This window comes from Falco rusticolus, chromosome 3, assembly GCF_015220075.1.
Source record: "Falco rusticolus isolate bFalRus1 chromosome 3, bFalRus1.pri, whole genome shotgun sequence".
NCBI classification, from domain to species: Eukaryota; Metazoa; Chordata; class Aves; order Falconiformes; family Falconidae; genus Falco; species Falco rusticolus.
In genome coordinates, this window is record NC_051189.1 from 113961642 (window position 1) to 113982353 (window position 20712).

A 20712-nucleotide genomic window follows, 5' to 3' on the forward strand; every position below is an offset into this window, starting at 1 on the left:
TGGGGGAGATCTGGGGTTGCCCTTTGCAGGTGGCTCTCTTGGAAAGCCACCTCCAGCTTCTGAGCCACACAGAGGATCCACAACAGCTGCAAGGAGCACATCCACAAGACTACTCATTAGTAGAGTGAACAGGAGCAGAAAGAGAGCTTAATTACAGGGCAGGGATCATTCCCTCTGGGTTCAGATGTCAGCAGCAGCCTCGGCAGGGCCGTGCTGCCCCACAGGACAGGCATTCCTCCACAGAGCCCGCAGCAAATGCCACCTTTGCCCGAGCCACGTGCAGAGCCTGTAGTCAGTGGGATCCTGGCTGGGGCTCTGTGATGAGCTGCAGAGCCTCAGGCTTGCAAAAGTGAAAACCCAAAACAAGGAAGACTTCAGCTGTTGCTCGCAAGAAAACTTCTCTCTGTCAGCAGCAGCCTGCATGCATCTGTGGAGATGCTACTGCAGCCCATCTATAGGTACTGGTCCCCCAGATTTGGTGCTGCATGTGAACGCTCCAGTCTCCTCAGCAGTTTCTGAAGCTCAAACCAAAGCTCCAGCTGTGGCATTCATCAGGACAGAGACTGTAGCAGCTGCTGGCAGGGCAGGCTCATACCCCAGAGGCTGCCACAGCCTGGGGCAGGGCTTTTAGGGTGGCCAGGAGATGCTTTAGCACACAACACCTTCCCCAGACCAACACAGCCTTCCTTGAAGGGACCTCAGCCCTCCAAGGTGCCAGCCAAGCCCACCGCAGACCCTCTGTGTTTGGGTTTGTGTACTGGAAAGCACTCACAGAGGTCTCCGCTTTCAGTAAGTGCCTTTTGCGCCTGCCCCCTCCCTGCAGCTTTTCGGGACATCCCTCCAGCATAGAGCTGACATGCCATCAAGGCCTCCTGGCCTGAAGATGCAGGAACAACCGTTCCCAGAGCTAATGAGGCTGTCCTGCTTTGACCCGGGGCAGTTTTCAGCAGACACAGAATAAGCAGTCCTCTCCATGTCCACCTCCTGGAACAAATCCCAAGAGCTCGCATCTCCCCAGCCCGGGCATGAACACAGATGGTCACAGAGATTAAAACAGACAGAGAATTAACCGCCCTGTACAAATGAGCTTCTTCATCCAGCCCAGTGCTGCCAGGTGGTTTGAGGTACAGCGCTTGGATGTGATCATCGCAGTTTGCCAGGCTCTGATAACAGCCTCGTATTGACCAGAACAGGGGGCCAGAAAGCTGAGAAGTTTGAAGGCAGTTTGTAGGGGAGGCAAGATGCAAACTGCCAAAGCCAGGCAGCTGCCGTAACCACGCTTGCCTCCTGCTACAGCAGTAGAAGGAAAATCAGCACCAGGAAAAAGCCTAGCCAGCAGCACAGATCAGCTCTGCGCTCGGCTGTCTTGTGTATTCCCACCAAAAGGCAGCTCAGATGGAGCAAGCAGCCCCAACGGAGCCATATGCAACTCCAGACGCTGCCCTGACGCCTCCAACCGCTGCTCACAAGGCACCAGGCACTGAGAGAAACCCACAGCGGCCCCACTGCCTTTCCTAGAAGGCTGAAGTCTTGGCACCTGGCTGAGGCACAGGATCTGTCAGCACAGCACACTGGGAAGGATCTAGCCATTGCACGGGGCCAAACAACCTTCCCAAGAAGGGCAGGGCTTTCTCCAGGCTGCCTCCCAGGCGACAGCTGCATCCCAAACCCCCAAGCACATTAGCATCACCAGCAAGAGGTTTAAACCTTATTTTATTTTCACTCAAAACCAGGGAAAAAATTCTGAAAGGAGTGGCCTTCTTGCTCAGCTGCATCACAGTTGCCAGTCGGTATTTTTGAGGGACAGGTTTCAAGCGATGCGATGACACAGATGACCGTGTTTGCTATTAAAAGCCTCCACACTCTGCACCCAAGGAAATCCCCGAGCAGCGCTGACCCCATCTGCCAGCCTGCAGCGAGGCTCCTCGCAGCCACAGCCTGGCTGAGGCCGATCCCGACCACACGGGAGAGGTTCAGCTCCACGGCAGACACAGGCACCTCCAGCACATCAACACAGACGGAGAAAATCACATTACAGCCCAACGTGGCTCAGGACTGGGCCAGCATCTGCCCTCCGTTGCTCCCACCCTCAGCGTTCGAGTTCACGCAGATGCAGGGAGGTGACACTGTGCTGTTCTGTCTGACACAGACCCCCAACGCACAGAAAGAGTTTTGAAGCGCCCACGAACTGCTTACCCCATCTCCAAGGGTTTTTGGAGAGTGGATATAGAAAAACAAGCCATTAAAGGCTGGTGCCGTCTGGCAGGTGGCTAAACCGCTGCTGCAATCAGGGGACAGCAACCAAGCAGAGATCAGCTCAGAGGTCACGTACAGCACGATAAAAGCTGTAATGCATCCGCTGCGTTAACGCCCTGGCTACGATGACGCTTCGAGGCATCGGTCCCCACCACGGCTCCCACCCCTGCCAAGCAGAGCTCAGCACCAGCACCGGGTTCTCCAGGTTGTAAGCATGCTCAGGGCTTCCCCACGTCTCCCACCCCGTCGCTGCGATGCAATGGCTTGTTTGCAACACCTACAAGATTGCTTTAACGCCACCGCAGTCGGATCTCAGCCACTCCGAAGGCTCCCAGCACAAGCCAAGCCTCACACCCACTTGCTCAAATCCAGCTCAGGTCAACCATGGCCAGATGTAATTACCTACGTGAAAGGAGCTAGAAGCCACCTCTAATAAGAGGATGTAGTTGTGCCGTCAGGCCAGGGTTCCTCCTCCTCCTCTTTTGCTGCTTACCAGGGTGCCAAACCTTGCCTCACCTTACATGGACCAGCAAGAACTTAACCTCATTCCTTGCTACCAAACCTGGCTTTCCCAGGAACGGCAGGAAAAGGCAGGTTTCTTAGTCACCTGTTTATGAACCTACGTACAGAGAACATTTTAACAGGATTCACTCGTTTAATTGAACAGCGCACAGGACGTCAGTGGCTTTATTTGTGTTGGCAGAAGGCTTTGGGCTGAGCAAACAGAGGAGCAAAGGCAGGCCCAGCACCCTAAAACACCTCCCAGGGGCCAGGCAACACGCCGCCGTGGAACCCGTGGGCCAGCGTGGGGCTGGGGGGGCTCCTGACGGCCTCAGCACTCTCCCGGGGCCACTTCCCAGCACCTCCACATCGCCAGGCTGCAGCGGTCACCTCCAGCCTACGAGACACACAGAAATAGGACAACCCAAGCTCCCTTCCAGCCTCCTCTCCTAAAATCTCCGAGCAAGAGGTGGTTTTAGAGCCTCCCCAGAGCACACGGAGCCATTGTGACCCAGCGCTCCCTGTCCCCAGACAGACACTCGGGCCGGGCGCCCAGATGGTGCCTGCGTCGCACTGCCCGCGGCACCCGCACGGCTGATAGTCCAGGATTTTCTCAGGGGGCATCAGGAGGGGACGAGAGACAAACCATGCTAATTGGATAGACCAAGAGTCCTACTGCAAGCAGCTGCTCCAAACCTCTTGCGAACCACAAAAATAGTTTCATGTAAGGAGCAGGCATGGATTAAACGCCACAAACGTCCTTTTCTTTTCTCTGCGCAAAGTGCATTTTCCCCCATTGCGGTCCCAAAACAAAAACCAGACCCACAGATCAAACCAGGAAATTTAGCAAACTTTGAACACGAACAATAGCAAGAGGATTTTCCAGACCTTCAAGCTTGTTTTGCAAGTCCCAGATTATGTAAAGCACCGCTCTGCCATTGTCGGGGAAGCCGTGCTGGCTGCTCGGTTGCTGGAGCCAGCTGGCACCACACTGCCTGCCCGGCAGCGCCTGCACCTCCAAAGGCAGAGGGGTCTTGTGCAACACCACAAATTCCTTCCCAGGCACCTTCTACTGCAGCTAGTACCATGCGGCAGCAGCTGCCTTTCATTTTACACCTAATTGTTATGTGATTAATCATCTTCCCAGAGTCTGGGTTTGTTTTCCACACTCCAGTCCTGCCCAGGTGTTCGGTACTAAACCAGCTGCCCTGGAAGAAGAGCGTCCTTTGTGTCTACAGGGTGGCTTTACCGTGCCGTCGTGGCTGTGCCCAGCAATGAAGTATCCCATCGCTTCACTAATCCTTGGGTTTTCTGCCAGTTAGGATAGGCTGGAGGGCTGAAGCACTTATCACTGCTCACACATCCTCCAGGAAGACAATACAAGAGGCTGAACTCATTCCACATTCAGCACCCAGCTGGAAAAACCCTGTCGGCACCCCTGCCCCCCCTCCCCAAGGCAGGCAGGATGGGAGCCAGCATCCCTGGTACCCAGCTCACCACACGATCCATGTCCCCCGGCAATGGTCTTGCACATGGTCCTGGTGCGTTTGCCTAATTAAGACTTAATGAAGCGGGGAGATCTATTGTGGGCACGGCAAGGGAGCAGATGTGCCCCCTGAACCTGGCCGCTGCCTGGGGAAGCCTGCTCCTGTCTCCAGGGTGAATCAGCAGGAAAAGCTCAGGCCAGGATGCTCAGCCCTGCAAATTCAAGACCCCGCTGCTTGGTCAGAGCCAGGGAAAGGAAAATGCTCAGTTCGTCAGCAGCCTCTAGTGGGGAGAGCCGCGCAGACGGGGTGGCCGCATCCACAGACCCCACCAGCCCCAGCGAGCCCACCCTGGCGGTCCCCACCAGCTCAGCCGGGGCTGACCGGGTATAGCCCAGCACGGCCCCGATGCTCATGGCATCAGGGACGCTGGGAGCCACAAGCCAAACCGCCACGGCCTCAGCCGAGCATCCCGCGTGTGAGAGCGCTCGGAGGGGCTGTCCCCACCGGCTGGGGACCCACAGCCAGCACTGGTCCTGGGCTAAGCACAGAGCACCAGCTGCAGCACCTCCCCCGAGGCCTGACTCGGAGCCTCGCACAGACGCATGAAATGCAGAAAAAGGGACAACAAACACGTTCCCATCCCCAGGTAGCTCACTGAGAGAGAGACCTCCGGGCTGATGGTGGTGAGCCCCTACCCCCACCCGAATCACACCCCAGACAGCTCCCACACCTCCAGCCTGCAGAATCTAGCATGGCCAAGAGCCAATTTTGACCCCAAACTTGCAGCCACCACAGCCTTAAGCCTCTTCCCGCAGCTGGGGACAAAGGTAAAACCCTGCCCGGCACAGAAGGACAATTATCTGCTCACAGGGGTAGGGTCTGCCTGCAGCCTGCTCTCCTCCCTGAGGAACAGCTGCGCGTGGAGCTCAGAAAAACCTTTGTCAGATATTAAATTAGTGACGTATCTTCAGAGCACCCCGCTCGAAGAACGGCTGATGTTTTGCTTACCCTCCGAGCAACCTTCACCCACTGGCAGCTCCAAAAAAGACTGTGTCAGCCCAGGGGGGACACGCGGTGCGGAGATGCAGCTGCAGGCAATTCCAGCAGCTGCCAGGCTGCGCGCCGGGAGGAGAGCCTCGTCAGAGCAGCACCGCCGCGGATGAGAAGGCACTTTCTCTCCTCGGCAGGGTTTCAAACCCTCCCAAGAAGGCCTGAAGTTTCTCTTCAGTACGAGGCAAAGCCAAGCGAAGGGACAGGGGAGGCGCCCACAGCCCGCAAAACAGCTTGAGCACGGCCATGGGGAAGCAGTTTGATGCACGGATGAACTTTGCGCTGCCGCTGACTTGCTGTTACCATCACGACACACAGAAGCAGCACATGCCCCACTTCGGGCAGAAAAACAGGAGGAGCTGCCAGCACCACAACAAGCCAGGGGAGCGAGTATCTACCCATGCCCCAGCACTCAGAGAGGAGCTGCGCACCTGGGGGGGCCGCAAATGGCTTCACAAGTTGCAGCTGCCTCCTCTCGGGGACAGGCACAGTGTAGCCGCATCACCTGTGGGCACATTTAGCAGGAGTAGGGCAACGGCTGTGCAGGGAGGATTAAGCCAAACCTCAGCCCCATGTCACCTGAAGCGCTGGTGTGGGTCACCCCCATGGACTAACCGGGGCACTCCGGCAGAACGAGGACACGGAGGGGAGCGTGCGCGCTGCTGCCAGCAGCCCTGACCCCGGCTCTCCTGGAGCTGCGTCTGTACCTTCGTTAAAGCCTTATGGCGGGATGGAGGGGGTTTTGGGGGGCACCTTGCAAGAACCTAACTTGCTCCCGTGCCCCAAGGCGGCTCTTCTCCTGTGGGGCAGCAGATTTCCTCACACCATCAGCCATCTCCATCCCCAGCCGTCCGCTGCGGCTCAGCTGGTCCCAGTGCTGGGCAGTGGCACAGGACCGGTGCCGGGGAGCCACTGGTGCAACCCACACCAAGCCACGGCCCTGTGCCCGTCTGCGCAGCCTGACCCCGTGCAGGGCACGCGTCGCCTGACGTCAGCCCCTGCCCACCAAGCTGGTGGGGCCGGCCAGCAGCCTTGGCAGCGACCACACTGCGGGCAGCTGCCAGCACCGCCTGACCCCAGGCTTCAGCCCCACACCGGGGCCAGCCCCACCACGGACCCACCAGCCCCCGCAAACCGCACAGCAAATGTTGGTTTTTCCCATGCGGGAGCCTTGGCGTAAGTAAATCCTTGGGCGAGGAGGCGGCTGCCGGCAGTGCTGAGCCAAGGCACACCCCTCCATTGCAACACAGCCCTAAAGATAGCCACTGTCCCCTGCCACTCCGGCCAGCGGCTCGGACCCTGTGGCACCTGCCCAGCCCACCGGGAAGCGGGGAAGGCAGAAGCCCTCTGGTGCAGCTCACGGCACGTGCTAGCAAGCAGCTTCATCAACCCCTCACCCCACCCCAGCTGCAGGAGGGTGAAATTCAGGAAGGGACAAGATTGCAGGAACCACCGGGGTCACCGAGTTCGGCTGCACGCGCCTCTGGTTGCAACATCAGCGCGAAGCGCCCCGTCGGAAAGGGGATGTGGCGAGAGAAACCCCCCGTCCCCGCAGCCCCGTGGGGGAGCGGCGCGGGGAAGTCGGTGGCGAGGTTTTAGCACTGCCTGGTTGTGCTGGGACAGGTATCAGTGGGAGGCCGCCATCGCTCCACAGCTCAGCCACTGCGACCGGCTTTGGGGACCCTCTGGGTGGGCGCAGACGGCGTCGTGGCAAGAGGGGAAGGAGCGCAGCCGCCCCGAAGCCCTGGGCCCAGCAGTGCACCCGCCACCTCCAGCAAAACAGAGCAGGATCCAGGTGCCACCGCGGGAGCTGCCGCCTCCCCGGGGGACAACTGACCACTGCGGGGGGGGGGGGGACGACTGGCACCCCACCACAGGGCAAGGTCCCTGCACCCCAGTCACCTCCTGAGCCTGAGCCCACTGTGGCCCCCCAACTGTCCCCCACCCCATATCTTCCCCATCAGCCCCACTCAGGGTCCCTGCTACAGCCCCAGTGCACCCCAATCCCCCCACACCCAGCCTGACCCCACGAGGCGCCCCCCACCCCACAGCCCCCTTCTGCCCCACAGGCTTCCTGACGCTGCGGCGGGGGCCTCCCCGGTCTCCCCCAGTTACAGGACACCCCCCGTGTCCCCACTACCCCCCTGCCCCACACCCTGCTCGCTGTGGGCCCCCCACACCCAGCCTGCCCCCCCCGACCCCAGAGCACCCTAAAGCACCCCACACCCAGCATGACCTCTGCGGGTCCCCCCGGCGCCCCCAGACCAGGGCGCCCCACAGCCAGGCCGGCCCCGCTGCGGACCACCCCCATGCCACAGCTCTCCATGTCCCCTCATAACCCCCCACTCCATAACCCGCCTGACCCTCCGCGTGCCCCCAGATCCTCCCGTAACCCCCCACTCCATAACCGGGCTGACCCACAGAGTCCCCCCTAGGGACCCCCATAGTCCCCCCCAGCCCCATAACCAGCCTGACCCCACTACACCTCCTCCGGAGTGCCCCAGACCCCGCACTGCCCTCCCAAGCCCATAACCCCCCCTGACACCCTACGGGCTCCCCAAGTCCCCCTTGGATTCCCCCCTCCCCGAGCCCGCTGTGCCCCCGGACCCCCACCGCTCACCCGGGCCGGGGCCGCCGCTCCGCTCCGCACCGCGCTGCCTCCACCTGCACCGCCGGCCCCGCCCCCGTGACGTCAGCGCGCGCCCCGCCCCCCCGCGCCGCCGGCCGCGCCCACTGGCTACCACCCCCGCCCGTCAGCGCCGCGGGGGGGCGGGGCCAGCGCCGCGCTGCAGTGGGCGGGGCGGGCAGGTGACGGGTGGCGTCACGGTGAGCGAGGAGGCGTGGTCAAGAGATATGCCCCACCTCCGCGCCGGGGGCGCGTCACCTCAAGCGTCGCCTGACGTCACCACCCCATATAAGGAAAAAGGCGCCGGCAGCGGGATCCCCCCGCACCCCGCGGACCCCCGGGCGGGTCTCGGGGCGCGGCCGCCGTGGGCGCAGCCCCGCACCCCGCGGAACCGGGTCCCTTGCGGAGTTCTGATGCCTGTGTTCACCCGCCCCCTTACCCTCTTCACCCTTCCGTAGGGAAAAGCGTCGCCGCCGCCCGGGCCGCCGCGGCCGGGGAGCCCCGGGCCGGGCCGGGCCGGGCCGATAAGGGCTGCGCGGGGCCGCGCCGGCACTATCGGGGCCGCGCAGGCGGCGGCTGGGGGCGATAACGGGGGCGCGGGCAGCCGCGGGGCTGGAACCGGCCCCTTGGCCAGCACCCACGGTCGCGCTGTCCCGTGTCCCCCCGCCGCGGTGGGGCCTGAGGCAGGGCTGGAGGAGGGGGTGCTGCCCCGGGCCAACCTGCCCCCTCGGGACACCGGCACGGACCGCCACCGCGTCCCCTCGGTGCTCCCCCTCCCCGTGGGAGCGCCGAGCCACAAACCCCCGCAGCTCCCGTTGGAGCCGGGGGGGGTCTTGTCCCCCCAACACCTGCCTCTCCCCAGGGACCCCCAAGCCTTCCCCGAGGAGGAGGATGGTTGGGCGGGGGGGAAGAGCCTCTGGGCCCCGCGGCGGGGCCGGGGGTGGGGAGGGGGGAGCCCCGGCTAATGTGATGAGGGGGGGATGACGCCGTAAGCTGTTAAGCCACCGCAAAGCCCCTCGCGGTCTGGCCCCGTTATCCCGACTCCCGCTCACATCTGCTCCCGCCGCTATTTTTAACGGCGCATTAAGGATTTCTGGGTCCTTAAGCAGGCGAGGGGGGGGCCTCTGCTTGTGCTTCCCCCCCCCCGTGCAGGAGCTGCGATGTGCGGGCTGCAGAGGTGCCCGTGAGACACCAACACTGCCCCCCCCACACTATCTGGGGGGACCCCCACCCCACAGCCAGCCGTCAGCTTGGCAGAGGGTCCCAGCACTGGTCCCAGTGGGCTGGTGGCACTGGGGAAAGGCTGGAGGGGAAACCAGGCAGGAGCCTCGCACAGAGGGATGCTGCCAGGGATGTAAAAAATAGATATTTATTAGCGTTGAGTAAAGTGCGACCTTAGCGTAGTTTTACACTCAGAAACCTTGTAAATGGCAGGAGAAAAGTTCAGAGCAGACCTGGAGGGCAAGGGGAGAGAAGGCCCCGAGCAGGGTTGTGCTAAAAAGGTACGAGAACTGTACAAAGACCTTTAAAAAAAAAAAAAAACAAAAAAAACAAAAAACCAAAACCAATATCGGATAAATTATTTACAGTTCAAACCGATTACAGGAGGCTGAAGGCTGACAAGCTTCTGCAGGCTGAGAGAGCGAGAAAAGAGACTGAGCCGAGACACAGGCACTGAGCCAGCGTCGGAGCGGAGCCGCGGGCTGCAGGGATCGTCCTCCGGCCCCGGGTCCTGCTTTGGGGTGGGAGACGGGGTGGGACAGAGCCTCGGTGCGGCAGCACGGCCCCTGCTCCTGCCCAGCTGGGACAGGAATCATCATTCCCAGCGGTGAAAGGCAGGGAAGATGTAAGGAACAGGATCAGGCCCTTTACTTGGATGTTTCTGCTAAAAACCAGCAGAGGCCGATTGCAACTGATGAGGCTTCAGAGACAGCACAGAGCTGCTGAGGTGCCGTGCCGGGGGTCATGGGAGTGTCCCGGTGCTGGTGGCCATTCCCGCAGCCACAGGCTGGCAATCAGCACGGCGCTAACGGCACAGAGACTGCGCAGGTCTGTGGCAAGAAGGGAATCCCACCGCCGGAGACCCCGCACCAGCTTTCCGTGCTGCTGCCTGGGTAACTCCAGAAGGGATCAGCTCTGTTGACAAACACGGGCACTTTCCTCACTGGTGCCTTACGCTCCCCGGGCGGACCCGACTGACCCGCGTTCCTCCAGCTTAGGACCCACCAGCAGAGACTCTGGAGCTGCAGCGCAGCCCCAGCCCCACTGTGGGTGTGCGAGCCGCGGAGCCCAGCCCCTCTCCCACCCCGGAGCCATTTCTGAGGAGATTACCAGGAGGGATGACAGGAGATGCTCATCACTAAAAGCTGCCGCAGGAGCACATGCCAGGGACACATTTCAGCCTGGCAGCCTGGCTCAGCCCCATTCCGGGCTGGAAGAGCTCCTCGGGTCCGAGACAGGCCCCAGGAGCACGGCCCCGCCTGGCTCCATCCTTTCTTCTACCAAGAAACCCCTTCCCGGGCTCAGGTCCCTGCAGGAGGCGCCGAGCCATGCTCTGTCTCCAGCAGTGACGCTACACAGCTCGCTGTTCCCTTGTCTTCGCTGTCACCCTCCCTGGCACACGAGGTTAAAAGGAATTTAACAGGGAAAAAAGAGCCCAGCCTTGAGCTGCCCAGCCGATGGGTCACCCAGCCGACGATCCGGCCTCTCTAGGTGCGAAGTGATCCGGAACAAAGCTGCTGACGGGAGGGTGCAAGGCGGGCACAAGGATGGGGAAGAGCTTTTGCCAACTTGCTGGATCCAATTAGCCAAAAATAATCACAAAGCTCAGCAGGAGCCCAGCATGGGGCCAGGACCACTTTCCTCGCTGAGCAGCTTTGCACCGACGTGCAGCGGAGCCCACGGTGCCGGAGAGCAGGCTGCAGAGCTCAGCCCTAGCTCAGGCCTCCTGCGCTGCTCCTGCCTGATGCTCTGGGCTCGCCGCCTGGTTGGGGCAGGCGGGCGGCCATGGGGAACGGCACCCGCTGTCCGCTCAGCTGGAGCCAGGCTGGAGCCCCGCGGCTTGATCCACTCTCCCACCTGCTCAGTGGGAACGTGGGTCAAGTTTGCAGCTCCAGCCTGTTTCTGGTTCCTTCACTGACCTCCGCACCACCACGGGGGAAGGTCAGGAGCCTGGAGCCGATGGGGCTGTTCCCCCGCGTGCCTCGGCTCGTTAGGAAGGCCACGGGGACCACTGGTGCTGAACGGTGCTGTTCTGAAGAGCACAGCCCCTCACAGAGGGGCCCTAGACACCTCGGCCCATGGATCTGGCACAGAGAGGGCTACTGCCTCTCTGTCTTGACGTGGTCTCCAATCATCCTCCTGTGATATGTGGCCAGGAAGATGTCGTTGTCTCGGGGACAGTCGTAGTGGCAGGAGCACATCTTGATGAACATCATTTTCCGCTGGAAGAAGTCCCCCTCGGGGCAGCGGAATTCCACCTCCACGGTGCTGGTGACGTACGGGGTGCAGCAGCGGCCGTCCGTGCAGCTGCCGCAGAACTTGGGCCGGTAGGAACGGGTGCTGGTGCAGCCCGAAAACTCAAAATGGAGGCTCTGGCGTGGCTTTGGGGTCCGCACACACTTCTTCCCCTTCTAGGGAGAGAGCAGAGGGGTTAACAAGGACACGGGCCACCTAGGACCGTGCTCTGTCTCCGGCACTGGGCAATCGGAGATGGAAAAAGTGGAAGCACAGAGCAAACCCTGCGAGATGGGCTCGTGCCTGACAGGTACCTAACGAGGCCGTCCCTCACACTGACGGTGTGGTGTCCCCCCTCCCCGAGGCCAGTACCTTGGTTTTCTCCATGGGGAAGTCGCAGGGTCGGACCATGCAGAGCCGGGTCTCCTTCTCCAGGTGGCACTGGGGGTTGTCGTTGGTTACTCGGGCAGAGATGCCCATGCCGCAGCTCTTGGAGCAGGCACTCCACTCGGTGGTCTGCACCAAGCAGTTCTCCTGCAGGTTGTTCAGCTCCGGCTTGCGTGCCGGATCCTCCCTGAAAACTGAGCCACGCGAAGGGACACAAGGGTCAGGGCTTGGGATGAAGCGTGGCAGCTCCATGACTACTCCCAACTTGGTGCAGCTCTTCAGGAACAGCAGAAAGGTCTGATCCGTCCCGTGAGCTACTCAGCCTCTCAGCAGGAGGACACAGGCCAGCACGGGGCCGCTTCCTACCCCAGCCCAGCTCCGGGCAGCCCTGCTGCAGCACCAGAGGGTGCACGCGCTCCCCCGCAGCACCGCCGAGGTCTCACCTCAGTGGGTCTGGAGTTCAACACTGGGTGCCCACATGACGGTGCACAAAGCCAGCAGTCACCACCAGTGCCAAACCAGGCGTGACTTAGGGCCCCTACCCAAAGGCGGTGTGGGTCCACCCCTAGGCCCCCCAAACAGCCCTCTGCCCACCACTCACCCGCCATGGCTGTTTCGAAGCGGTTTTCCTCACTGCCCTCCTCGCAGATCCACTCTTCGCAGCACTTATTGCGAAACTTCACCCGCCGGGGGTTGGGGCACTCGGGGGACGGCAGCCGCAGGTCGTCGGAGCAGAGCGGGATGCAGCCGATGGCCCCATCCATGCAGATGCACTGCAGCTTGCAGGTGGGCTGGAAGCTCTCCCCGTTGTGGTAGATCTTGCCCAGCAGGTCACAAGTTGCACCCTCGTGAGCTGTGGGAAGGGGGGAGAGGAGGAGGAGAAAGACTTTTTTACCTGGAGGGTGGCAGAGCGCTGGCACAGGCTGCCCAGAGGGGCTGGGGGTCTTCTTCTCTGGAGACATTCAAACCCGCCTGGACGTGACTGTGCAGCCTGCCCGAGGAGAGCCTGCTCTAGCAGGGGTGGGACTGGGTGATCCCCAGGGGTCCCTTCCAGCCCCGACCGTTCCCGCTATTCCATGAGGAGCTGAGCAGATGGCAGGGGGCTGGCAGCACGGTCTCCGCTCAGGGGGTCACAGGGCTCCTGATGGGGGCCGAGTGCCCACGCACAGTCTCCCCTGCTCTGCCATCCCAGCAGATGTTGGCACATTTCGTATCTGGCTCCCTGGACCCACAGCTATTCCTGATAGCTGGAAGTTGGCTCCAGCTGGGCCAGACCTCCCAACGTTCTCTCTAAAAACGTCTTCTCCACTCGGATGAGCTACTAAGTGGGACTTTGTCTCTACAGCTTGTAAACAGCCTGCTCCCCAGTCCGAGGTCTTCCTGGCCGGCTCAGAGTGCCCCAGTCAGCGATGTTGTGCAAGATGCATTCCTGACACAGCACACGAGCCAGCAGCTTTGCTCCTCCTTACTCCTAGGAGGCTAAAAGGCAACGTTCTCCTAAGAGCTGTAGGTTCCCCACATGTCTAAAGGTACCTAGAAAAGGAAAATAACACTTTGGGTTTATGACCTTTGTGGCTTCTCTGTGATGCGTGAATCTCTGCTTCCTTCCAGCCACAACTTTTTCTGTTTCTCTCTGTTCTGGTCTCTAGCTCTTTCATCTGCAGCCCTCCTACGAGTCTTTCACTCCTTCCCGATAAAACTTAAATGAGCAAAAAAGGAGGCGCAACAGTATCTGACACATAGGAGCAATCTTCCATCTGTGGGTGCGAGCGATGCTCACAAGTTCTTATGCCTGCATTAGCCAAATTTTTTCCAGTGGAAGTTTTCCAGCAGAAAAGTCTTCATTTGATTGAGAGTTCTGCAGGCTCAGATCGACGGCAGGAATGTTTTCAATGAGAAACAACTGAAGCATTTCAATTTGATATCAAAGATTTCCTTTATGGTCTCACAATAGCTCAACCAAAATACTTGTTGGACAGTATCCATAGGGGGAAGTATTTTGTTCAGATAATTATTTTAGATACTATAAAGATCAAGATGAAACATTTTGATATAATGGAAATGGAAAGTTTTGATACAGCCAAACGAGTATTCTAAATTGCTCATGGAAACTTTTGAGAGGTTTTTTTATATTATTCTTTTTCTTTCAGCCTGAAATGAGATGTTGAAATCCCAGAGTTGTTCACAGGACAGAAATCCTGGTTTTGGACAGTTCTCATCAGCTGCTGCTTTCTGCAATCCTGACCCTTAAAAAACAAACAAAAAAATCCATGCAAACCTCTACTGGGAAGTTACCAAAATTAAGGATACTTGGCTGCTTGCGGAGGCTTACCAGGAAACCTGATCTATTTTCCCCTTAGTCCTGGTCGCCCATGGAACATTGTCTCAGAAAGTGTTTGGACCAAACAAGGAGCAAGAGCCTCTTTCCATCCCACCTACTCCTTGAGGGGACACAAATCCTTCCGGGCTGCTGATGCCTTGTTTCTAACCGGAGCTGGAGCCCAACCTGCAACGCCTTTCAATGCCATTGGTATAAAAATACTCCTGTGCTCCTACTTAGAAGTTTTGAAATCCTCACTTTTTCCATCAAAGTGGAAGTCATCCACTTTCCCTCCACACAACCATTCATACTTATTTTTAAATCCACTTTCACTGTTTTTTAGCCCAAGCCCACTCCCTTCCCCACGAACGGATCGTGCTGTTCCCGCAGCAGCGCTCCTCCCCCCCCCAGGAACGGCAGCCTGCTCGGGGGCTTTATGACAAAACTCGATCCTTCTGTCATGCCCTTCACTACCCTACACGGACCTCGCTTTCCTGTTGACCTGATCCAACTAAAGCACCCAAACGAATTGCGCCACAGCGGGGCAAGGCAGCTCTTTATTTACCAGCCCCACCTGGCGCCGCTGCCGCTCCGGTCCCCAAACACCGAGCCCAGCCAGGAGACTTTTGTCCTTCGCTGCAGGGAACATGGCAGAGCTCAAGTGAGCCCTCAGGTCGCCGCAGTTCTGCCAGCTCCCTGCGCCCACCCAGGCCACCCTACCGCCCTCAGGCTCTCCTACTCTAGAGCTCCTCCAGGGTGGTCTCTACCTTTCTGATATGCCAGGGTCTCTGCAGGAAGGGGAAAATTCCTCTGCAACATATGAAATGCTACGTACTGTGATAACATTAAACAAATACGCAGGAATTTTCACTCTGATGGCTCCCTTCCCATCTCTTCTGATGTGGCCTCCGTGCTGGTACCCAGCCTAGAAGCTCTTCCCGTGACGCTTGAACACCTCTCTGCTCCCATCACATCTGTCTTATCTGGATACCTGTAAGCCCTCTCTTGTCGCAGACGTTGCTCTTTCCCTTCATTTGATTCATTCCTCCACCTTCAGCTTCCTTCACTGCCTCCAAAATCCCCCACCTTCCAAGAGATCAGTGTGGCGATCGCAAAAATATCACCCAGGGACATTTCAGCCCAAATCCTCAGTCCGATTTAGGGAGGTATCCTGGTCTATGTTAATCTGGGAATTTTGCCATGGAAATCTTAATTTCTTATTTAAAGGCAGGAAGGACAGTTGTGGTCTTCAAGTCTGATCATCTAAACAGCGGGGATATGGGACCCTCACTCCAAAATCTTTGTATCAAACCCATACGGAGCATCTCCATTGGAAAGGTGTCCAGCCTTCATGTGAAGTCTTCGAGACGGAGACTCCTCCACACTCCTGAGTAAATTGTTCCAGTGATTTAACTACCTTTACTCTACAACCACACACCTCATTCCCAGCCTTATTTAGGCAGTCTACAGCTTGTGCCCGCTGGGCACATTATGCCTACGTTCACCTTCCTAAGCTTCAGTCGTCAGCTCTCAGGCGTAGCAATGCCTACAGGAAGCACCAGGAAGCTCATGTGATTTCTAAAGATCACAGTAACCGGGGGAGAAGATTAAATGACTTACAAAACTTCTCATAAGAAAGGAGAAAACACCTTCTGCAAACTAAACTCATTCTTTAGAGTGAAAAAAAACCAACCTGTAAGTGACGCTGGTGCTGCAAAAAGTGCAGTTCCAGTCTGGACCCCCAACACCCCCGTCTCGGGTTGGTGCAAGTGGTACAGAGCATTTCCCGAGGTGCCCCGTGCACTGGTTGAATGCCTCCCACAGTGCTCACACCAGCCTTCCAGCCCACACATCTTCTTGACTGTTTTGAAAAGCCTGAATTAAAAAAATGGTCAGCTCCTGGCAGAGACAGGGGCAGAGGAGTCTTGTTTTTAAACAAAGGAGACTGAGGAAATACTTTTTTTTTCCCTCTCTACACTAAAATAATTTTTGGATGCTTTAAAAATAGCTACTAAACAAAAAAAAAAAACCAAAACACAAATCAAAAAAATCAAAAAGATTTTTCTTTTCTGGATGAAAAGAGGTACCAGGAGAGAAAACAGCTCTGCATTTGTATTTACCTGGCTCAGTAACGTTGTGCACAGACACTATTTTGCAAACGAGTTGTTCAGCTATTTCCACCCACATGCTGCAGCCAGCAACGCAGCATGCCTCTTGCATGTGAGCAGTCGAGTGCAAACTGCCCATCTCCAGTGCAAAGCAGCGAGATTTTGGGTGCGATTTTTCAAGCAACAGTACCTTTCCAGTAAAAATCCAGATTGCTGATATTTACCCACAGGCACTACAGGGCTAGAGGCTATCTCCTAACAATGTCACAGGAACAAAGGAGCGTCCCAAACCCACACTCGTGCCTCTGGAAACATCCTTCAGGGCAGGAGGAAGCAGGTTGCGTGTGTATCGGTATCGGGGAATCTGTTGGCTCACAGGGCTGGCACAGATCTCCCAACGTGATGCTGGATGAAGCTCCAAGCGCTTCGGGAAATTCTGACGATGCCTTGGGTTTTCTGGGAGGTCTGCAGGCAGAGGGCTGAAGGGGCCATAAGAAAAGCGCACAACAACAGAACAAACATACAGCTCTCACCTAAGCAGATCCCGCTGCCTCTGTGGATTTTGGAGAAGTCGCAGTAGAGTCCCTTGTGATGATCACAGGGTTTCTGCAGGGAGCAGAGCTCGCCAAGCTGCCTGGCACACACCTTGCAGCAGCCACAGGCATCCAACACGTGGCTGGTGCCAGCGGGGCACTGCAGAGGCTGGGAGGGACACTGGCATGGGTACGTGCAGGCCTGCAGCTCTACCTGGAGGGCAAACAAGCCATGGAGAGAATGAGTCTCCCACAAGCCAGCCAGGCAGAGAAACAAAAAACACGCTTCTGCTACAAGCACAGACACCCTGTCAAGAGGGGGGAAGACCAACTTCACCCTCCACCGGGCAGCCCTGCTGCAGAGGGCGTGTGTGCAGCACCCAGGGACCCGCAGGACGAAGCTTTTTCTCACCCTTAACTCATGCGGAGCTCAAGGGAAAAAAAAAAAAGATGCCTCTGGGAAGCAGCGCCAAAATAAACGGGACAAGCAGTAGCTTGGAGTCCTATGCACAGCTCAGCCCCCTGCTTCCCTGGAAGCAATAAAATAGTAATTATTAACAGCAAGCAATTCCCAGCTCAGGAGGGAACATCAAAGCACTCTGCAGCAGCAGCGTTAGACCCAGTGCAAAGACGGAAAAAGTGAGGTGCATCGCGAAGGGGCCTGCCCAAAGTCAGCCAGCAGGACTGCAGCAGCACTGAAAACAGACCCAGAAACTCCCCAGTCCCATTTTGTCCCCTGAACCTCATACTTTCTTTGTTATTCCCAGAGATGTGCCCTCTCCTCTCCCCTTTCCAGGGAACACAGAGTAACCAGCCTTCCTTGGGACCCGATGAAGCCACAGCTGCCCCACTTGGCAGCATTTTGGAAGTGTTGGCCGCCCCTTGAAACCCACCCTTGGCTTTTACACCACTTCCCACGCTGAAGAGAGATCAGGCTCTGCCTGAAGGAGGGGTACCCTCTCCCAAAAACCCGGGATGCTTTGAATGCTCCAGTAACTCAGTCTGTGGCATCCTTGTCCTGAATCAACTGGGAGCAGGTACATCAGCCTCAGCTCTGGATGTGCCCAGATTTGGGCCAGGTGTAAAACCACAACTGTGAAAGGTGCAGAGTGTGTGGTCACTGAAGATCCGCTTACACCCCCTGAGAGACATCAGCGTGCCAGCTCCAGCCTGATTTTCTGCTCAGCTTCTGCCCACTCAATTCTCCAGGTAGCTGAGAGAGATGCAAGAGCACTGCTCCAGTTTGCAGCGCTCAGATGCTCCATGCTGCTGGACAGGGTCAGCTGCCACCCTGGGGGCTGCTGGACATGGGGCAGCTCCCACCCTGTTGGCAGCTGCTGCCGCAGGGTGGATAGAACCCTTGCACGTAGACGATGCCAGCAAAACATTCTGGGATCCTGTACGGCTGTGAGCTGGGTGAAGAGGAAAGCACCAGCCAGGGCAGACCCCTCACAGCTCCGCTGCCACCCGGAGAGAGGTGCTGTGGCAGCTGGGAAGAGCCTGAGGGCAGGTGGGGAGGGGGGACACCTGGATCAGAGGCGAAAAATATATCTTGCTACAGCTCGATTTGCACTTGTTAGACCCCATCCAGCCCTCGCTTGTGAAACAGCTTCCTTGGATATTGTGTTTGTCACCAATAACAGTAGTAAAACTTTTCCAGCTGTTTTGACTGTTGCTCAAAACAGCTGCTCTGACTTTAGCTCGCATGGGGTCAGGAGATGCCAGCTGCTTTGTACTGCTGTAACAATCAGCACAGTATGGTGTGGGACAGAGATCAGTCTAAACTTTAACTCATGAATCCTCCCAGAGTCTCACCCTGCTCAGCAGGAATCAGTGTAATTCTTCTTGAAAACTCCTAGTGCAAAGTATTTTGGAAACAAGCCTCTTCCGCCCGTAGCACAGCTGTTCCCAGACGGCAGGCTCAGAGCCACTCGCTGGGAGCTGGCATGTCACAGGGATCTCTTCCCGACTGCTGAAGTGCATTAAAAGACGCTAAAAATACAGAAATGCTTTCCTACTGTTTTTCATGTATGTAACTGCTGTAGCTGCCAAAAGGACGTGTTATTCAACCTTGGATGAGTGGGTGGGGGCTACATGAGATCATAAAAGAGGCAAAGCATTCCCAACGCAGGTCCTATATTAAGATGCAATACATGCACTTAACAAAAATAATGACAACAAGCATTTTCCAATGCAGTGTCAGCCACAGGCCATATAAAGAAACACTCCCAAAATAGCTCTCCTACTGAAAAACAAACCCAAACAACCTCTTTCAGGGTAACAGAGAATGCAACGGAATTAAACCCAACCGAGTTTTCTTTCTTGCCTTCATTAATCATTGTTGGCGCCGTTTCTTCCCTTTAATAACTCACCCAAAGAAACTAGACCACCTGGTTTTACCTCCTGTTCACAAGCAGCTTCGCTTCCTCATTATACTACAGCTGCTTTCCAGCAAGAACATCTGGATTCAGATCTCTGACATAGCCGAGACCTGCCGGGTGACTCTGCCCCCCACCTCTGCCGTGCTTCACTTCCCCCACCTGCGAGCAGAAGCACAGCTTAAAAGGCCCAAATCACCCGCATTTTCGGGGCTCTCTTCAGTATTTTGAGATTTCCCAACCAGTCAGCTTAGACATGCCCCTCTTCGCCAGCCAGCCCACCTGGCCCCAGGGGGTGTCGGGGCTCTCCCGCCCCTCTCACGGGCCCAGGAGAGGAGGGAACGAGCCGAAATCTTTTCTGGCTCACGCACACTCAGCAGTGAGCACTGAATAACTGGCTGGCGAGGGGAACTTTGAGTTGGGAACGGCTGGTAGAAAGTCAACATTGAACCAACTCCCTAGAGTTCTCCATTACTTAATTTGCTTTCACAGCGATTTCAAATAGGTGAAATAAGGGATTATATGGCATTTGCAGGGAGCACCCTCCACCCTGCCTTATTTTCAAGGATGGCTTCTAGGCATTGTTTCAATACAGTGTGGAAACTGCCCAAACTGTCCCAAAGAACTGCAAGAACCTGCAGTCCGGGCTTTGCTGCAGACCTGTACGTAACCCAAAGACCAACATTTCCACATAACGTGCCACCAACCTGGGTGCAGCTGGATTCAACTTAGAGAACATTTCCTTCCCTCTGCAGAAGGGTCTGTCCCCAAAACTACACTTTTACCTTCACCGAGCAGGATCCTAACTTCAAGTTCATTATACATTTGGCCTTATCACAGAATCACAGAATCATTTAGGTTGGAAAAGACCTTTAAGATCATCAAGTCCAACCGTTACCCCAGCACTGCTGAGCCCACCACTAACCCATGTCCCTAAGCACCACCTCTTCCTGGTTTTTAAACACCCCCAGGGATGGTGACCCCACCACGTCCCTGGGCAGCCTGTTCCAATGCTCAACAACCCCTTCAGTGAGGAAATTTTTCCTAATATCCCATCTAACCCTCCTCTGGTGCAGGTTAAGGCTTTTTTCTCTTGTCCTGTCGCTTGTCATCTGGGAAAAGACACTGACCCCCCCCTGCCTACACCCTCCTGTCAGGCAGCTGCAGAGAGCGATCAGGTCCCCCCTGAGCTCCCTCCTCTCCAAGCTGAACCCCTCCGTCTCACCCAGCCACCCCCCACCAGCCTGTGCCCCAGCCCCTTCCCCAGTCCCCTGCCCGGCTCTGGACACACTCCTCGCTTCTGTCAAGGTTGGCACTGCATCTCTGTGAACTGTGAGAGCAGCAGAACAAAACCAGCATTAGAGATCAAGGCTATAGATTTAAGAAAGCACTAAAGCCTGGAATACCATCTTTCCTCGCTCCCGGCTTTGCTGGCAGTTCTCATACTGATCACAACCACCACGTGTGGATCTGCTGCTCCCAGGACCCCTGAGCGATGGCCAAGCCACAGCAGCCCAACCAGAGGATTCCCTTGCCTGTGCTCCATGCATGTTCTCCACCACTGACTCCCAGGTCCCATCTGCTCAGCTGACAAGCCAGAACAAGCTTCC

At 57.3% G+C, this 20712-nt stretch overlaps 2 protein-coding genes across 7 annotated transcripts in view; both read right to left on the reverse strand.

Moving 5' to 3' along the window:
• The window catches only part of EPB41 (erythrocyte membrane protein band 4.1), a 95107-nt gene extending 87117 nt beyond the window's left edge, over positions 1 to 7990 (reverse strand). Inside the window, exon 1 of the mRNA XM_037380833.1 lies at positions 7915 to 7990. The gene's annotated coding sequence lies outside the window, so the exon portion shown is untranslated. The remainder of the gene's footprint in view (positions 1 to 7914) is intronic.
• Positions 7991 to 9270: 1280 nt separating this feature from the next.
• The window catches only part of LOC119144812 (CCN family member 2-like), a 42783-nt gene continuing 31341 nt past the window's right edge, over positions 9271 to 20712 (reverse strand). For 5 of the 6 annotated variants that reach the window (XM_037380633.1, XM_037380632.1, XM_037380629.1 and 2 more), the window contains 4 exons: positions 16725 to 16938; positions 12365 to 12616; positions 11749 to 11957; positions 9271 to 11552 (listed from right to left, as the gene is read on the reverse strand). In XM_037380633.1, coding sequence (XP_037236530.1) covers positions 11241 to 11552; positions 11749 to 11957; positions 12365 to 12616; positions 16725 to 16938 — 987 coding nt within the window. In that variant the 3' untranslated portion in view covers positions 9271 to 11240. The remainder of the gene's footprint in view (positions 11553 to 11748; positions 11958 to 12364; positions 12617 to 16724; positions 16939 to 20712) is intronic. The other variant, XM_037380634.1, reaches the window with a different exon arrangement.